General features: G+C 37.0%; 1 protein-coding gene and 1 pseudogene across 1 annotated transcript; both read right to left on the bottom strand.

Annotated features, from left to right (window-relative positions):
• Positions 1-556: 556 nt before the first annotated feature.
• On the bottom strand, positions 557-6,108 carry LOC148730384 (uncharacterized). The gene is made up of 6 exons (XM_088762327.1): positions 5,947-6,108; positions 5,162-5,412; positions 4,895-5,008; position 4,719; positions 3,431-3,556; positions 557-3,112 (listed from the first exon to the last, which is right to left on the bottom strand). Exons 1-6 carry the CDS (start codon positions 6,041-6,043, stop codon positions 2,652-2,654), a joined length of 1,050 nt encoding a protein of 349 aa, XP_088618453.1. The 5' UTR covers positions 6,044-6,108; the 3' UTR covers positions 557-2,651.
• Positions 6,109-8,801: 2,693 nt separating this feature from the next.
• Positions 8,802-13,801, bottom strand: LOC148730383 (uncharacterized; annotated as a pseudogene).
• Positions 13,802-18,168: the final 4,367 nt, after the last annotated feature.

Genomic DNA, 18,168 nt, shown 5'->3' with positions numbered 1-18,168 from the left:
CGGTCATGTGAAAACAAGATATCTAATCCTGCTGTAACACCTAGATAATCTTTCAATCGTGAGATTAATTAATGTCTAATCTATAAAAGGATGCAGAAAATGTTGTCTTTTGAGACTAGAAGGGATCTTTACAAAGCCTTCATTTTACCACACTTCAATTACTGCTCCGAAACGTGGCACTTCTGTAACAAGAAGTCAGCTGACAAGTTAGAGTTGGTGAACAAACGTGCGCTCCGTTTTGTTTTTAGAGATAAGTCCTCGCCTTATGAGGAACTTTGTAAGCGTATCGGTCTCTCAAGTCTTCGTGAACAGCGATTAGCGAAAATTTTGTCCACTGTCTTTAAGATATTAACAAGTGATGCAGGACCAAAAAGCTTACGTGATCTTATAACAGTTAGGTGCTCCACTTACGATCTTAGGGGCACCACAATACTGGACCTCCCAAAAGTAAAATCAACAACCTTCAGGTTAAGATCATGGAGATATGCTGCATCGAAACTATGGAACGCTTTACCGGACGAGTCTCGAAAGATACAAACATTTACTACTTTTAAAAGTTACTTAAAAACATTAGATCTCACGGGACTCTAGCGCGGTGAGGATCTATCTTTAATTATATTTCCTGTTTTTAATGATTACATTTTAAATTTTATATAGTCAACTCGGTGACTACATTATTAAATTATTATATTTTAATATTAGCTAGTTCTTAATTCTTAATTTATTGAAATTTATATACCTTTACAAGGCTTTATAATTTCCTTTTCTCCTTTTATTTCGTGGCGTACCTGTAAACTAGCTTTTAGCTAAGCGTTCTGACCACGTTAATTAAATTGATTGATTGATTGATTAATAAGATCTAATAAGGCGGTCAAGCACTGAAGAAAATACAAGAATTGAAACGTGCGGTCGGCTCTTCGTTTTGTTGGGGTTTTTTACATGGGGAAGAAAGTTTCTTAATTCTAGTAAAACTACTTTCAGTTACAGCACACACTCTACACAGATGATTCAAGCCAACAAGTGTATTTTGATGTTAGGTCATTCAAATTAATCGAATAGATCGACATTATTCTCTGGTCATTGAAGGATAATGTAGGCTTCTCGAAAAAAAAAAATGGAGTATCTACCCAATATTGACTCTGGTAATTTCTATTACATATCGAATTATTATATGATTATTTACAAAGGTTAACTCACGTTATGCATATTGGTAATAAGACTACATGGAAATCTTTAAATCTCCTTATTTGCAATGAAATGCATGCTGTTCTACTGAACTGAACGTTATTTGACTACTAGAATTTACCGAACAGGCTAGAAAAATACTAAATTGTACTTTCTGGTTCGGTGAACAACGTAACTTAGCCTATGGAGGACGGCATTACGACAAACAAAAACGTCTGGCTCCTTGGTCTACTTAGGATTTATAATTGCCTGATATATTAAACATTTCAGTTATACTACTAGAATTCCATTTAAATCATCCATCATCTTCGATTTCTTTGGTCCTGAGCACTGACTGGTATATTTGCATTGTGTTGGAGTCATCGTTTCTCGTGATTTTATTGGTTGATTCTGTGAAAGTGATCTGGCATTTAAAAGATTTAGTGCATAATATTTAGCTTATAAATAATCTTTCAGGTCACTCACTTAGCTGAAGTAAATAAAATATTTTAGTATATACTAAAATAATGGATAGCGTTGAAGGCGCGCTCTGATTGGCTAGTCAAACTCCGAATATCCTTTGCTATTTACCTCCGAGCAACTCGGAGGCGGCCCGGTTTGCATCCGTGACAAGCGAAGAAATCACTCAAATTAACGACGGTGGTGTATATTACCTCACTGTTTTAGTATATACTAAAACAACTATTCACCTCAGTGTCGCTGGTTAGCGGTGGATATTTACCTCGCCGCTTCACGGCTCGGTAAATAGCCACCACTAACCACCTCCACTTCGGTGATTAGTTGTTAATCAGACGCCAACTGACAGTCTGTTCGTCCCCTACTAAGGCTTCCCAGTGAGATGATCTGTGATGTTATTGTCTGAGCCGATGGTGAGCAAGTTTTGAAAACTTTTCGGTATATTCTCAACAAAGACACTTTTTGACACCATTTCAAGCATGCTCAGGAGAACTTAAAAGACTATTCAACATTTTGGTATATGCGCGTATCTTTGTTTGAATTGACCATTTCCTGCAAAAATAGTGAGAGATATACTATATTGAATGTTTACCACAGCATTTAAGAAATAAAAGCACTACAATTTAATGATCTGTACATCGTACTTCATTCTTCAATCTAATCATGCTTTATAAATGGACCAGTAAGATACGAGATATTTTTCTGAGTCAATGTTAAAGGGTTGTACTACGCGGTCGATCGCCCTCAGGTCTCTGCCAAAGCTAGTTATCTAACTAAAATAGGAAATCCGTAGACACCAGAAATATTATGGTATAATCAATAACTTTGAGATTTCAAATACTTTTCGACAAACCATAAAAGACCCTTAACCGATGCAGTTTCAAGTTTAGTTATCTCACGTCTAATTTACTTAGTGTCTTTCTTACACCCCGGTGATATGTGAGGTACATTTATAATGTCCATCTCGTTTTTCGGAGTTTTATAAATCTAGATTTAATCTCAGAATGAAATCAATTTGAAGGGTACAAAGCATGAACGTCTGTGCATGTCTTGCCATCATTATTCTCCTCGGTAAAATTAGCCAAGTCTTGTCCATACCATACTTGGAACTGCTGTCCGACCGATACGACCAGTGGGGTGGGGAGCAGGTTGAACACAAGCGTGGGAGAGTTGACATCAGCACCGCTAAGTTGGTAAAAATACTCTTTGTTGCTTTTCACGAACTCAGGAAGTGGAAGAACACTTTTGTTGCTGTAAGTTATCACCGTCATTAAGTTATCGTTACCGTAATAAGGAATTGAGCATCCCCACTTTGTTGGATTAAAGTTTCCGTAGTAGCATGTCACGGAGCCATTTATGTGTACAAGTTTAAATGTGAAGATTTTACCAGCTTTCCGGATTTCAAAGGATCCGTAGTCGTCATGTTTTGTCCCAAAACAGACAGGACTGATGTTAATCTTTTTCCAGTTGTCTGGTAAGAAAATTGATAGGTTATAAAAATTGTGTTAGGTGGTAAGATCCAAAAAAAGTCCTCTTAAAATTGAAAAAATTTTCTATAACAATTAAAACAGAATATTCCATTTTCTCCGGAAGGGACTTTTTGACAAATATCAGTGGGCGTGAAAGGTGTCATAATTGCATTTCTTGTGACCAGATGAACGCCTCTTTCACTATAACGAGAAAGGTAAGGCATGACTAAGGAAGGAAAGGTGAGGTAAGGTAAACTATGACCTGAGGATACATACGTTACCTAAATAAGTTCTAGTATTTAGTTAGAGATAGGATGTACCTGAGCAAAAGTGCCGTCCGTCTCCAAGGTGTCCAGACTTACAACTGCAGTCAAATGATCCAGCGATGTTTGCACAATCGGCAGCAAAGTGACACTCGTGGCTGCCATCTTTACACTCATCGATATCTTAAAAGAATGTAGACGAAAAGAAAAAAGGTAAGACTCAAGGCACTCTTTAGGCAAGCTACGAAGAAGATAGGAACAATCATGTTTCTCCAATGGGCATTCGTCAACATCTAAGATTGATTAAGCTCATTTATCACCCACACATTTTCACTCAAGTTTTTTACCATCGCTTCTTTATCATGATTTTTTTTTTCAATGTTTATCCGGTCGAAACGTATTTCACCCTTTCGAATCTTCAGGCCCCTTCCAAACGCAGGCATAGGATCATCTGCCTGAGTCTGGGAGTCAATAGTTTCTCAGTGGAACAGCCATTGCGGTGACGCACCAGTTTTGATAATTGGGTATTACATCAGGGTAACGAAATGGAACTGCATTGCCCTTACCATGAGGAAAGCTTGGAAAAACTCACCTGACAGGACAAAGTTTTGAATCATCAGGGGGCCAGGAGAAGAATCAAATCCATGCCAATTCAGAAGAAATAATAATCATGAAGACATAGACATTTCTTGAAATGAATTAAAATGTATGGCAAAAAGTCGAGTTCGCAGGGAAGCTATCGTTAGTGGCCCCATACCCGGATAATTGGGAAAAGGAATAATCTAAGGAAAGCGAAGCCAGCTCTTCATTAATCAAACCTGTACAAATGAGCCCATTTCCAGTGTATCCCTGTTTGCACGTACATGTGAAAGAGCCATAAGTGTTTGCACAGTGCGTATTTACGTCACAAGGCAAGTTATCACCATTGCACTCGTCGATATCTGGAAGAGAGCAAAACGAGCTTTACGTGCATGTTTGATGAAAAGCATTTAACTCCTTATCAATAACAGAGTTTTTTCATCGACGTTTTTTAACAATCTCTGGCAGCTGACCAGCAGATAATACATGTACTGACCTTTTTTTCGATATGTAAGACCAACTGTCAAAACCATTGTTGCTGGTCTACATGTGTGTGCCTGTTTTTCTTTCGTCGCTACTGTCTCTTTCATTGTTTAAAATTCTCACCTTGGCAAGTTTCTCTATCGCCATTAAATCCAGGTTTACATGAGCACTTACTCCCAAATTATTGACACATCTGTGTTCTACGGAACAATTGTATTTTTCCGATGTCCATTCATCAACATTTACACAAAATTTAAGAATAAAACAATCATAGGTTAAGAACCCTCCTTTATGAGATATTTCGTCCAAATCTATAAAAGTGGCCTTATAAATGTTTCTTCTTTCATGCTCGCTCCTTAGCCTGCTTGCTCTCTCTCCTTCTACCCATCTTTTAAGTCAAAATAATTTTGCCTGTTATCTGAGCTCATCATTTTATCGTGAGAAATTTTCTTTATCAACTGTTTCGCACTGAACTCCTTGATATCCAGCAGGACATAGGCAGCGGTACCCATAGTCACCAAATCCCGCTTGACATGTGGCGTGATTAGCACACGGATTGCTCTCACAAGGATTCTGAAAAGGTAAGAATAAAATGGACCAATGTATAGAACGAATCAATATTAAAATAATCAATTAATAAATGATTGATGGAATAGATAAATAACACTTTATCAGAGTTTCCTTATTAATTCTTAAATTTAAAACTGAATTATGTCAGGTACTTACAAAAATCTCTGTGTATAAAAATCCGTTTTTGTCTTCGAAGGAATCGGAGACTTGTAAGTGAGTCATGCTATTAAGCTCGCATGTGAATGTCCCACCTCCCCGCGGACCGTAGTTGTAAGACACGCAGTGTGGTTCAAGATAGCATCTCAACTCACAGATATTCTTGTCTTGCACTTGGTCTGTCCTAATAACGTAATTTTTTAAGATCTTGTTTTTTGTTCCTTCTTTGAATTCAATCACTCGACAATCATCTGAGGGAGGAAGAAGGAATAAAGAAGGCAATGAAAAATATAATCTGCAGGCTATGTCCTTCGTTCTTCAAAGCAGAACAGATGGCAAGCTTTTCCATATTTATAGGCAACTGAGTCATTCAGTCAATTCGCCTTCAACGTGAAAGCCTTTTCTAGTCAGTCATTTACCTTTTCACAAAAGTTTATTTCTTCGGACCTTTTTTCCTTTACGAGAAATAGTCGAAGCTAATGCTCTATCACTCACGATAGGTGGGGGCTGATATCAAACAATTACAGTGTAGAAGATAAATAATTTAGTCTGGGGAAAGTCATACTAAAAAATGCTAAATAGGTAAATGCCGTCGAAATATTACGATCCTGAATCGGTTGTGGTACCCAAGGCAACCAACAATTATTCCTTTCTTCTTCTGTTTTTAACATTGCGTTTCTGTGGTAGATAAACTCTGGGAGGTGATTTCTCATCGCACACTGCATAACCGGATGGAGGGCTGACTTTGATATACCCTTAACAACGTAAATTCTTAGGAGCCGTACCTTCCATGCTATTTGCTCCACGCTGGTTACTTAGAGAAACACAATCCGGACTGGTAAAGAGAGCGAAGAGTATGAAACATTCCATTTCCTGCAGCATTTTTCCTGTTTAAAACAATGAAAAATATTAAGGCAATTTTACTGAATCTTGGGAAGTAAGGCGAATTTCTTCACACGCAGTGGTGTACTGTTTCGTTAAAAAAAACTTATCTTTTGAAAAATATATCTGGCTACCTTCGTCGTCCCATTTTTCAATCCTCAGCAGCCTGGCCAAATTTTATTTTAGTTATCTTGAATGACATTTGTGCGTCACTAACCGGGAATAAATGGATGTATTTTTCCACTTTCGCTTGTTTGATTGTTTTCTTGCCTAATGCACACTACGAACTGAACATCTCAATTTAAATTCACCCTCCATAAAACCGTTAACAGAACTATCCTTACTTTTCAAGAGGTAATTCACTTTAAAATATTTGGGGTGTTCTTTGTTGTGCGGTTGTTCGATTTTGTTATCACTCGTATATTTGCTAACCGAATTGGACTGTACTCTCCCACCATTACCATAACTCATCTGTTGACGCACATCAGCTATGGTTAAACAGCGAGCGAGTAATTAAAAAACAAAGGAGGACCCACGTACGAAGAGAGAAAAAAAATCTCCCTGGCAACAAATGTACCTAAATTCCTTTCCTGTGGCTTGTATATTGTTGCTTGACAGTTTGAGTCGCTGCTTGATGGTAAACTTAGGGAACAGAACTTAGCGTTTTATTATTATTATTATTATAATTGCGAAAGAGTGAATACGGCAGGTGAGTGTCAATTTAGAACAAGGCTGTGAAACTTTGCCAACGTAGAGTACTTTGGTCTTCCGCTGCGAGTTCGAATTTCCCTCACGACTTATAAGAATAATAAAAAGAAGAAAATTAGAAAAAAAGCCTTTCTCACCTTCTCAGAGGAAATATATTCTCTTGTGAAAGGTACACCTTCGAAGGGATGTATCATTTCATTCATTCTTTTTTTTTTCAACGTTCAACAGCTATCATTATTAAGCAAACATGAAGTTATTAGAAAAGTATTATCTCTTGTTTAATACAAACATCACTTCAACAAGCTTCCATACGCAAGTGAAGAGAAGACAAAGAATTTGATTGAATAAGAAATATTTCATTCTTTGAGTTGATCATAATTCAGACGTTTAAGTCTTGCATAATTATTTGCTGTTGATTTTGAAGGGAGCGAAATTGTGCAAAATATGGAGTTTGTAGATAGAGCATGACATCATATTTATGTGATGCAAGAAGACTTTTAACATAATTACTCTTGCCTTTCTTTATCGAATATTTTGCACAGGATTCGATGTTGGTTTAGCATGATTTTGGGTTTCATTGATATGAAGGAAACGCGAGGATTGTTCCCTACATTATGAAGTAAAACTAACGTCAATTATACAAAGTAATTATTTATTAATTAAAGCAAATCTGCTTGATGATACTTTCTATATTTTTTGGTTGATATATGTTGTTTGTTCTAAGAACTGACTCTTAAGACTGCCTTCTTTTTATTCTCTCTCTCACTTTCTTGCAATATTAAAAAGGATTCGCGTACAGTGTGAGAGTACTTCTAATTTAAGCCTATTGATTCATTCTTTGTACTCATTTCAATTTGACTAAAAACCGAACTCTGAAAGTTCAGTCAAGGCAGCTGAAGATTAACTCGACTCTCTGCCTTCAGTTTTCGATATCTTTAGAGGAAGTAACGGTGTATCCAATAGACAAAACTTAATCAATCATCCTTTTCTAATCGATAAACGATATTTCGCTAACGCGACTCGGTGAAACCATGGTGGAAAGTAAGCCTAAACGCAAAGCTAGTCGTCATCAGCTGTAACTGAGGTACGCACTAGCCAAAAAGGTGTCAAATAAGAGGAACTTTACAACCATTTTCAGAAAGGTGTGGTGCTGATTCTTCCTCTAAAATTTCTACGCATAAAGATAGCTTTTCACGGGTCACGGATAATAATGATATCATTTGTATAAAACTACGTTCAGTCTGATTCGGGCATAAATACTTCACGTAAGAAACAAATGATGACATACTGTACGAGAGCGAATGAAAATCCTTCGCCGTGTTCCATTCTTATAGATTCCAGGATAAGTTTGTGCTAAAACTAGATTAAAAAAAAACTAAAATTGAGATATTTGAAATAATGCTGAGTTGAAAACCATTGCTTTGTAATGAGCAGAAGGCGATGGGTTTGGCGAGAGTTAACTGGACGACAAGCCATTTATATATGGTCACTAGAAATTCATGCTGTAAAAATTATTTGAAACGTGCTTCCAAATAGTTCTGTTATTTTTTTTATACATGTCATATAACAATACAAAACAAGTTTATTGTGTCGTACGCCTAACTCTTTAGTTGTAACATTACATAATGGCATGACACACCAACTAATTTACAAGTATTCCGCATAAATTAAAATTCAATTTAAAAGTAGGTACTATAACACATGACTAAAGATTTTAGAATTTTGAAAAGCATAAGTCAGGATCATAAATACAATGCATATGACGCAAAGTTGAATTTAATCGGCACGTGTATTGCTTAAACGAATTTATTCATCGAAGATAATCAATTCTCATCGCAAACAATGGAATCATAATTCTGAGTTCATGAGAGACCGGTAAAGTACGTCTTTTTCCAGTCCTGCTAGAATTCCCAAAATGGCGGTCATGTGAAAACAAGATATCTAATCCTGCTGTAACACCTAGATAATCTTTCAATCGTGAGATTAATTAATGTCTAATCTCTACGCTCTAATAAGGCTGTCAAGCACTGAAGAAAAAACAAGAATTGAAACGTGTGGTCGGTTCTTTGTTTTGTTGGGGTTTTTTACATGGGGAAGAAGGTTTCTTAATTCTAGTAAAACTACGTTCAATTACAGCACACTCTCTACCCAGATGATTCAAGCCAACAAGTGTTTTTTGATGTTAGGTCATTAAAATTCATCAACTAGATCAACATTATTATCTGTTCAATGAAGGATAATGTCAGAAAAAAAAATGGAGTATCTACCCAATATTGACTCTGGTAATTTCTATTACATATCGAATTATTATATAATTATTTACAAAGGTTAACTCACGTTATGCATATTGGTAATATGACTACATAGATATCTTTAAATCTCCTTCTTGGCAATTAAATGCATGCTGTTCTACTGAACTGAACGTTATTAGACCACTAGAATTTACCGAACAGGCTAGAAAAATGCTAAATTGTACTTTCTGGTTCGGTGAACAACGTAACTTAGCCTATGGAGGACGGCATTACGACAAACAAAAACGTCTGGCTCCTTGGTCTACTTAGGATTTATAATTGCCTGATATATTAAACATTTTATACTTCTAGAATTCCATTTAAATCATCCATCACCTTCGATTGCTTTGTTCCTGAGCACTGACTGGTATATTTCCATTGTGTTGGAGTCATCGTTTCTCGTGATTTTATTGGTTGATTCTGTGAAAGTGATCTGGCATTTAAATGATTTCGTGCATAATATTTAGCTTATAAATAATCTTTCAGGTCACTCACTTAGCTGAAGTAAATAAAATATTTTAGTATATACTAAAATAATGGATAGCGTTGAAGGCGCGCTCTGATTGGCTAGTCAAACTCCGAATATCCTTTGCTATTTACCTCCGAGCAACTCGGAGGCGACCCGGTTTGCATCCGTAACAAGCGAAGAAATCACTCAAATTAACGACGGTGGTGTATATTACCACACTGTTTTAGTCTATACTAAAACAACTATTCACCTCAGTGTCGGTGGTTAGCGGTGGATATTTACCTCGCCGCTTCACGGCTCGGTAAATAGCCACCATTAACCACCGAGACTGAGGTAAATAGTTGTTAATCAGACGCCTACTGACAGTCTGTTCGTCCCCTACTAAGGCTTCCCAGTGAGATGATGTGTGATGTTATTGTCTGAGCCGATGGTGAGCAAGTTTTGAAAACTTTTCGGTATATTCTCAACAAAGTCACTTTTTGACACCGTTTCAAGCATGCTCAGGAGAACTTAAAAGACTATTATATTCAACATTTTGGTATATGCGCGTATCTTTGTTTGAATTGACCATTTACTACAAATAATAGTGAGAGATATACTATATTGAATGTTTACCACAGCATTTAAGAAATAAAAGCACTACATTTTAATGATCTGTATATCGTACTTCACTCTTCAATCTAATCATGCTTTATAAATGGATCAGCAAGATACGAGATATTTTTGTGAGTCAATGTTAAAGGGTTGTACTACGAGGTCGATCGCCCTCAGGTCTCTGCCAAAGCTAGTTATCTAACTAAAATAGGAAATCCGTAGACACCAGAAATATTATGGTATAATCAATAACTTTGAGATTTCAAATACTTTTCGACAAACCATAAAAGACCCTTAACCGATGCAGTTTCAAGTTTAGTTATCTCACGTCTAATTTACTTAGTGTCTTTCTTACACCCCGGTGATATATGAGGAACATTTATAATGTCCATCTCGTTTTTCGGAGTTTGATAAATCTAGATTTAATCTCAGAATAAAATCAATTTGAAGGGTACAAAGCATGAACGTCTGTGCATGTCTTGCCAGCATTATTCTCCTCGCTAAAATCAGCCAAGTCTTGTCCATACCATACTTGGAACTGCTGTCCGACCGATACGACCAGTGGGGTGGGGAGCAGGTTGAACACAAGCGTGGGAGAGTTCACATCAGTATCGCTGAGTTGGTAAAGATACTGTTTGTTGCTTTTCACGAACTCAGCAAGTGGAAGAACACTTTTGTTGCTGTAAGTTATCACCGTCATTAAGTTATCGTTACCGTAAAATGGAATTGAGCATCCCCACTTTGTTCCATTAAAGTTTCTGTAGCTGCATGTCACGGAGCCACTTGTGTGTACAAGTTTAAATGTGAAGATTTTACCAGCTTCCCGGATTTCAAAGGATCCGTAGTCGTCATGTTTTGTCCCAAAACAGACAGGACTGATGTTAATCTTTTTCCAGTTGTCTGGTAAGAAAATTGGTAGGTTTTAAAAATTGTGTTAGGGGGTAAGATAAAAAAAAGTCCTCTTAAAATTGAAAAACTTTCCTATAACAATTAAAACAGAACGTTCCATTTTCTCCGGAAGGGACTTTTTGACAAATATCAATGGGCGTGAAAGGTGTCCTAATTGCATTTCTTTTGACCAGATGAACGCCCCTTTCACTATAACGAGAAAGGGAAGGCATGACTAGGGAAGGAAAGGTGAGGTAAGGTAAACTATGACCTGAGGGTACGTACGTTACCTAAATAAGTTCTAGTATTTACGTATGATGCACGATCCTCGCAGTAGAAAGCGCTATTTAAGCAATAACGAAAATCAGACCTGAAAAAAATCAGGCCTGTACGGGACTCGAACCACTGACCTCTGCGATACTAGTGCAGCGCTCTACCAATTGAGCTAACAAGCCAACTGGGAGCAGGCCGTTAAGTTGATTCGTAATAAACCCGTGAAAGGGATAAATCAGATACAATGAAATATATGAAGTTCATATTATTTGAACTGCGGTATTAGATACCTCTCTTTACGTCACAAGGCAAGTTATCACCATTGCATTCGTCGATATCTGGAAGAGAGCAAAACGAGCTTTACGTGCATGTTTGATGAAAAGCATTTAACTCCTTATCAATAACAGAGTTTTTTCATCGACGTTTTTTTAACAATCTCTGGCAGCTGACCAGATAATACATGTACGGATCTTTTTTTTCGATATGTAAGACCACTGTCAAAACCATTGTTGTTGGTCTACATGTTTGTGCCTGTTTTTCTTTCGTCGTTACGGTCTCTTTCATTGTTTAAAATTCTCACCTTGGCAAGTTTTTCCATCGCCGTTAAATCCAGGTTTACATGAGCACTTACTCCCAAATTATTGACACATCTGTGCTCTACGGAACAATTGTATTTTCCCGATGTGCATTCATCAACACTTACACAAAATTTATGAAGAAAGCAATCATAGGTTAAGAACCCTCCTTTATGAGATATTTCGTCCAAATCTATAAAAGTGGCCTTATCAATTTTTCTTCTTTCATGTTCGCTCCTTTGCCTGCTTGCTCTCTCTCGTTCTACCCATCTTTTAAGTCAAAATAATTTTGCCTGTTATCTGAGCTCATCATTTTATCGTGAGAAATTTTCTTTATCACCTGTTTCGCACTGAACTCCTTGATATCCAGCAGGACATAGGCAGCGGTACCCATGGTCACCAAATCCCGCTTGACATGTGGCGTGATTAGCACACGGATTGCTCTCACAAGGATTCTGAAAAGGTAAGAATGAAATGGACCGATGTATAGAACAAATCACTAAAAAATAATCAATTAATGAATGAAGGAAGGAATAAATAAATAAAATTTTTTATCAGAGTCTTCTTATTCTTATATTTAAAACTGAATGATGTCAGGTACTTACAAGAATCTCTGTGTATAAAAATCCGTTTTTGTCTTCGAAGAAATCGAAGACTTGTAAGTGAGTCATGTTATTCAGCTCGCATGTGAATGTCCCACCTCCCCGCGGACCGTAGTTGTAAGACACGCAGTGTGGTTCAAGATAGCATCTCAACTCACAGATATCCTTGTCTTGCACTTGGTCTGTCCTAATAACGTAATTTTTTAAGATCTTGTTTTTTGTTCCTTCTTTGAATTCAATCACTCGACAATCATCTGAAGGAGGAAGAAGGAATAAAGAAGCCAATGAAAAATATAATCTGCAGGCTATGTCCTTCGTTCTTCAAAGGCAGAACGGGTGGCAAGCTTTTCCATATTTAAAGGAGGCAACTGAGTCATTCAGTCAATTCGCCTTCAACTTGAAAGCCTTTTCTAGTCAGTCATTTACCTTTTCACAAAAGTTTATTTCTTCGGACCTTTTTTCCTTTACGAGAAATAGTCGAAGCTAATGCTCTATCACTCACGATAGGTGGGGGCTGATATCAAACAATTACAGTGTAGAAGATAAATAATTTAGTCTAGGGGAAAGTCATACTAAAAAATGCTAAATAGGTAAATGCCGTCGAAATATTATGATCCTTAATCGGGTGTGGTACCCAAGGCAACCAACAATTATTCCTTTCTTCTTCTGTTTTTAACATTCCGTTTCTGTGGTAGATAGACTCTGGGAGGTGATTTCTCATCGCACACGGGATAACCGGATGGAGGGCTGACTTTGACATACCCTTAACAACGTAAATTCTTAGTAGCCATACCTCCCATGCTATTTGCTCCACAATGGTTATTTACAGAAACACAATCCGGAGTGGTAAAGAGAGCGAAGAGTATGAAACATTCCATTTCCTGCAGCATTTTTCCTGTTTAAAACAATGAAAAATATTAAGGCAATTTTACAGAATCTTGGGAAAGTAAGGCGAATTTCTTCACACGCAGTAGTGTACTGTTTCGTTAAAAAAAAACTTAGCTTATGAAAAATATATCGAGCTACCTTCGCCGTCCCATTTTTCAATCTTCAGCAGCCTTGCCTAATTTTATTTTAGCTGTCTTAATCACATTTGTGTGTCACTAACCGGGAATAAATGTATTTTTCCCCTTTCGCTTGTTTGATTGTTTTCTTGCCTAATGTACACTATGAACTGAACATCTCAATTTAAATTCATCCTCCATAAAACCGTTAACAGAACTATCCTTACCTTTCCAGAGGTAATTCACTTTAAAATATTTGGAGTGTTCTTTGTTGTGCGGTTGTCCGATTTTGTTGTCACTTGTATATTTACAGACCGAATTGGACTGTACTCTCCCACCATTACCATAACTCATCGGTTGACGCACATCAGCTATGGTTAAACAGCGAGCGAGTAATTAAAAAACAAAGGAGGACTCACGTACGAAGGGAGAAAAAAATCTCCCTGGCAACAAATATACCTAAATTCTTTTCCTGTGGCTTGTATATTGTTGCTTGACAGTTTGAGCCGCTGCTTGATGGTAAACTTAGGTAACAGAACTTAGCCTTTTAATTATTATTATTATTATTATTATTATTATTATTATTATAATTGTGAATGAGTGAATACGGCAGGTGAGTGTCAATTTAGAACAAGGCTGTGAAACTTTGCCAACGTAGAGTACTTTGGTCTTCCGCTGCGGGTTCGAATTTCCCTCACGACTTATAAGAATAATGAAAAAAAAAAAAATAGTAAAAAAAAAAACCTTTCTCACCTTCTCAGAGGAAATATATTTTGTTCTCTTTTGAAAGGTACACCTTTGGAAGGGATGTATCATTTCATTCATTCTTTTTTTCAACGTTCAACAGCTATCATTATTAAGCAAACATGAAGTTATTAGAAAAGTATTATCTCGGAGATTCAAACTTGAGTGAATGACTCGAGCATTCCTTGTACTCGAGCTTGACTTTCATTTTTATTTTGTCGCTTAAAAATGAAAATGACAATTTACACGAAATCTTCTCGGCAGACGTTAATTGGCAGAATACGTTAATTGGCAGAATACAATCTGAAGCAACCACGACGGCGACGACAACAAGGACGTGACAAAAATTTCATTTCATTTATTTTCTTATCAAAGTGTTCCTTTTTTTTTCCTTCCTGACTACTTAAGGTCCCTAATGTGATTATCTTATGAGGCGGTAATGGAAAAAATACTGAAAATGAATAAAACGTTGTACGGGATCGTAGACTAGGATAATGGATATCAAACCCTCAATCTTTATTTCTTATAAGCTGTCAAACGTTTCCAAAAGTTACCACAAAAGCGGTGAAATCATGAAAGCAAATGAATTTCAGCAACAAACGTGTTCTTTGCGAATGACCATTGACGCCATGATATAATTTACCATTTGTGAACTCGAAACCACCCAAACAATTTTGGTGTACGCTTCCATCGGTAGCTGGACTTTTGCAGATGACCATTTATGAATAAAATTTTTTTACTTTTTAAGAGAGAATAAGTCATTTTTCTCCTCTTGATACAGGAGATGATTCCTTTACAAATGATTGCGCTTGAGGTTTATGTCACTTTCTCTTGATACGAAAATTCGAGCTTCTTGCCGTAACATAAATAGTCAGGACATATCCCAACAATTTGAATCTATTAGTTGGAAATATGAAAGTGACTGTTAGGTGAGAGCAAAACAATTTGGACTTAAGAAATCTAATGAACATCTGTTCAATGTTTGTGTAATTATGATTAACTTTGTTGTTCTTCCACTGTCAATTCGACCTCCACTTATAACTAATAAGAATATAATACAATAAAGAAAAAAAGAAAAGCTTTACCTTTCAAAGAAAATATATTTTCTTCACCTTCAAAAGCGATGCAATGTTTTGTTGTTCATAAACGTAACAGGAAGTTAGAAACTAAGAATATAAGTAAAAAGATAAAATGCAGAAATCCAGTATCATCTTGCAGACTCTAACCGGGTTGACTCAATGCAAACATTCCTTGCCACTCGAGCTTGACTTTATTTAATTTTTTTTAAGCAGACGTCGATAGGCAGAATACAGCTGGACTTTCCTGATGACCTTAATACATTAAAAGTGTCTCAGGGAATGAATATATTTTTTCCTCTCGAGAAAGGGGACACATTCAGAGAAGAATTATGCTATTTACCTAATCTTCGGATTACCACGAATTCATGAATAAATAACTGAAAGCTTGCTTCCAGCAATTCGCTTTTTTTAAGTTTTGTTTCGAAATACTGTACAGAGTAATCTCTGAAGATGCAGAATTCAAATCCTAGACGGGGAAGTCATACTTAGAGGTTAAGAGGCTGTCCTCCTAAGAACGGACAAGGCAAATTTCGGACCTTCACCAATTTCCATGATTTTTTTCTTCTGTGAAAGTCGATACTTATATCCCATGAACAGATATCACGTTTATTTTGAACCAGTCTGATTCTTTTACGAGATATTCTTAAAGGTGACCTCAAAAGCACCCAATCCCCCCCGACCTCCATAATTTAGCTACAAAAGTCGAACGCTTGTAAAGCCGTATTCTTATTTCATGCATCTAAGATCGACCTTTTACCATTACGTTAACGGTCAAATGATTGCACTAAATATAGTTTTCACCGAGTTACAAATTTTTCAAAATACTTTGCCTCCAGCATTGAAGTTTGTGAATGGCGAGGTACATGCGGTTGAAAGCTATTTTCTCCTATATGGAACCTTATCTAGAGTCTAATCTATTACGGCGTGTAAGCACTTACACATAATAAGTAAATTATGGAATAAGAATTTTGCGCACTCTTTATGACGCGCCATATAGAGCTTTGCGAATATCGCAAATTAGCCATTTTGATCGAAACCAAAGAGAACCACAGGCGGCCCAAGCTCTCTTTGAGAACCACACAAGGAACACAATTTGCATATCGATTATAAGGATTTGTATGGGATTTTCTACAAGATATCTATAGAGATAGTTAAAAGTGAAAATATTACATAAAAATGGCTTACCTTATTCCATACGTGTGTTGTTTTCTCCTGGTGTCGTTATTTTACCGATTTCACTTTATTTAAGCGGGTTTTTTTTAATCCTGGTTCTCTGCCACGTAAAGAGAAGACAAGACCGAACACTTCTGTCCGACTCGCGGGGGTACTAGACCTGAGGGGACCCCGGGTTTTACAAGAAGTTTTGTTGACAAGTTGAAGTCTAGTACCCCGCGAGTCTTGGTTGCCAACATGACGAGGTTACCAAGCCGATTTCAACGGTCGTTGTGTCGTGTTTAAAATGACGTGGATGTCTACCATGTTTTAGCGTTTCACTGAGGACACGAAGAGCCGCCTGGCGTCGATCGCAGGGCTGAGATTGAGTGGCTAGAGAATCGAAATGAAAGGTCAACCTTTGCCCTTGAATTCTGCGGTAGATTTGTGGCCGTGGGTACATTTTAGCTTGGGATTTTTTACTTCGTTCGGGAGGCTGTCCGGACAGAAGTGTTCGGCCTTGTCTTCTCTTTATGTGGTAGAGAACCAGGATTAAAAAAAAACCGCTTAAATGAAGTGAAATCAGTAAAATAACGACACCAGGAGCAAACAACACGCGTATGGAATAAGGTAAGCCATTTTTATTTAATATTTTCACTTTTAACTATTTCTATGGATATCTTGTAGAAAATCCCTTACAAATCCTTATAAATCGATATGCAAATTGTGTTCCTTGTGTGGTTCTCAAAGAGAGCTTAGGCCGCCTGTAAGAGAATGCGATCCAACCAACGGGTAAGTTAGGGAACTGAGAAATTGTTACAAATCAAAAAATAAAACTGAATGGCATATCATATATTGAAAAATAAATCTTATACGACGTTTTCGCCGTTAAATTGGAAAACATGGGTGTTCTAAGGAGGAAAAACCTGTGTTTGTATTCAAACGAAATTATGATAATCTTACAGAGAGATTTAGCACCGCTTTAGCGTGAAACATAAACTCCGTGAGTGGCCACGTGACCTTGTTTTCCCACCATTTTCTTATGTTTGCCGGTCGCGCTTTGCTGATTACAAATAAGGGTAATCTGTTTCGCATTTACAGGGTAAGGAAGATTCTATTTCCTTTTTTTCTCACAGAGAAGAAGTTAATGGCCATGGAAAAGGTGTAACGATAGGATTTTAAGTTATCAAGTTCTTTTATGCCAGTGCTAAAGATAAAGAAAACTCAACGTAGAAACTGATACATACATACATACATACATACATTTTATTGTGTTTTGAGATAAAAGTACAGTAACATGCACGCGGGTAGCTAAGCTAATCTTGGCGTATTTCTAGACGTGATTCTTACAGTGTTTCGTAACTTTTTATACTCTAAAAAAAGCAGTTGAACACCAAAATAGCGCTAACTCGCCAAAAACGCTTCAAAATGGCCTGAGACGATGATAATCAACAAAGACTGAAAACAACAAGGCAATAAGGTAAATCCATTTTATCATCAAAACAAGACATTTTTTCTCTCCTTTAAAGCAAACCGATAACATCCCATACAAACCTTTATCAATATAAAACGTTGCGCAACACTGTAAGAGTCACGTCCGCTTTTCTAGTAGTGAGCTTGGGCTGCCTGTGGCCGAATAGACATCGATCGGATCTACAAATGTCTCTCTGAATGGAGATTCTTTCTCGTGAAAAGCTGCATTTGCTCATTTATTTTGTCCTGTTTTTGACGACCTTATGAATGTGT

This window comes from Stylophora pistillata, chromosome 5 (genome assembly GCF_964205215.1).
Source record: "Stylophora pistillata chromosome 5, jaStyPist1.2, whole genome shotgun sequence".
Taxonomy (NCBI): Eukaryota; Metazoa; Cnidaria; class Anthozoa; order Scleractinia; family Pocilloporidae; genus Stylophora; species Stylophora pistillata.
The sequence above is the reverse complement of the archived record's forward strand: the minus strand, read 5'-3'. Positions and strand labels throughout refer to the sequence as shown.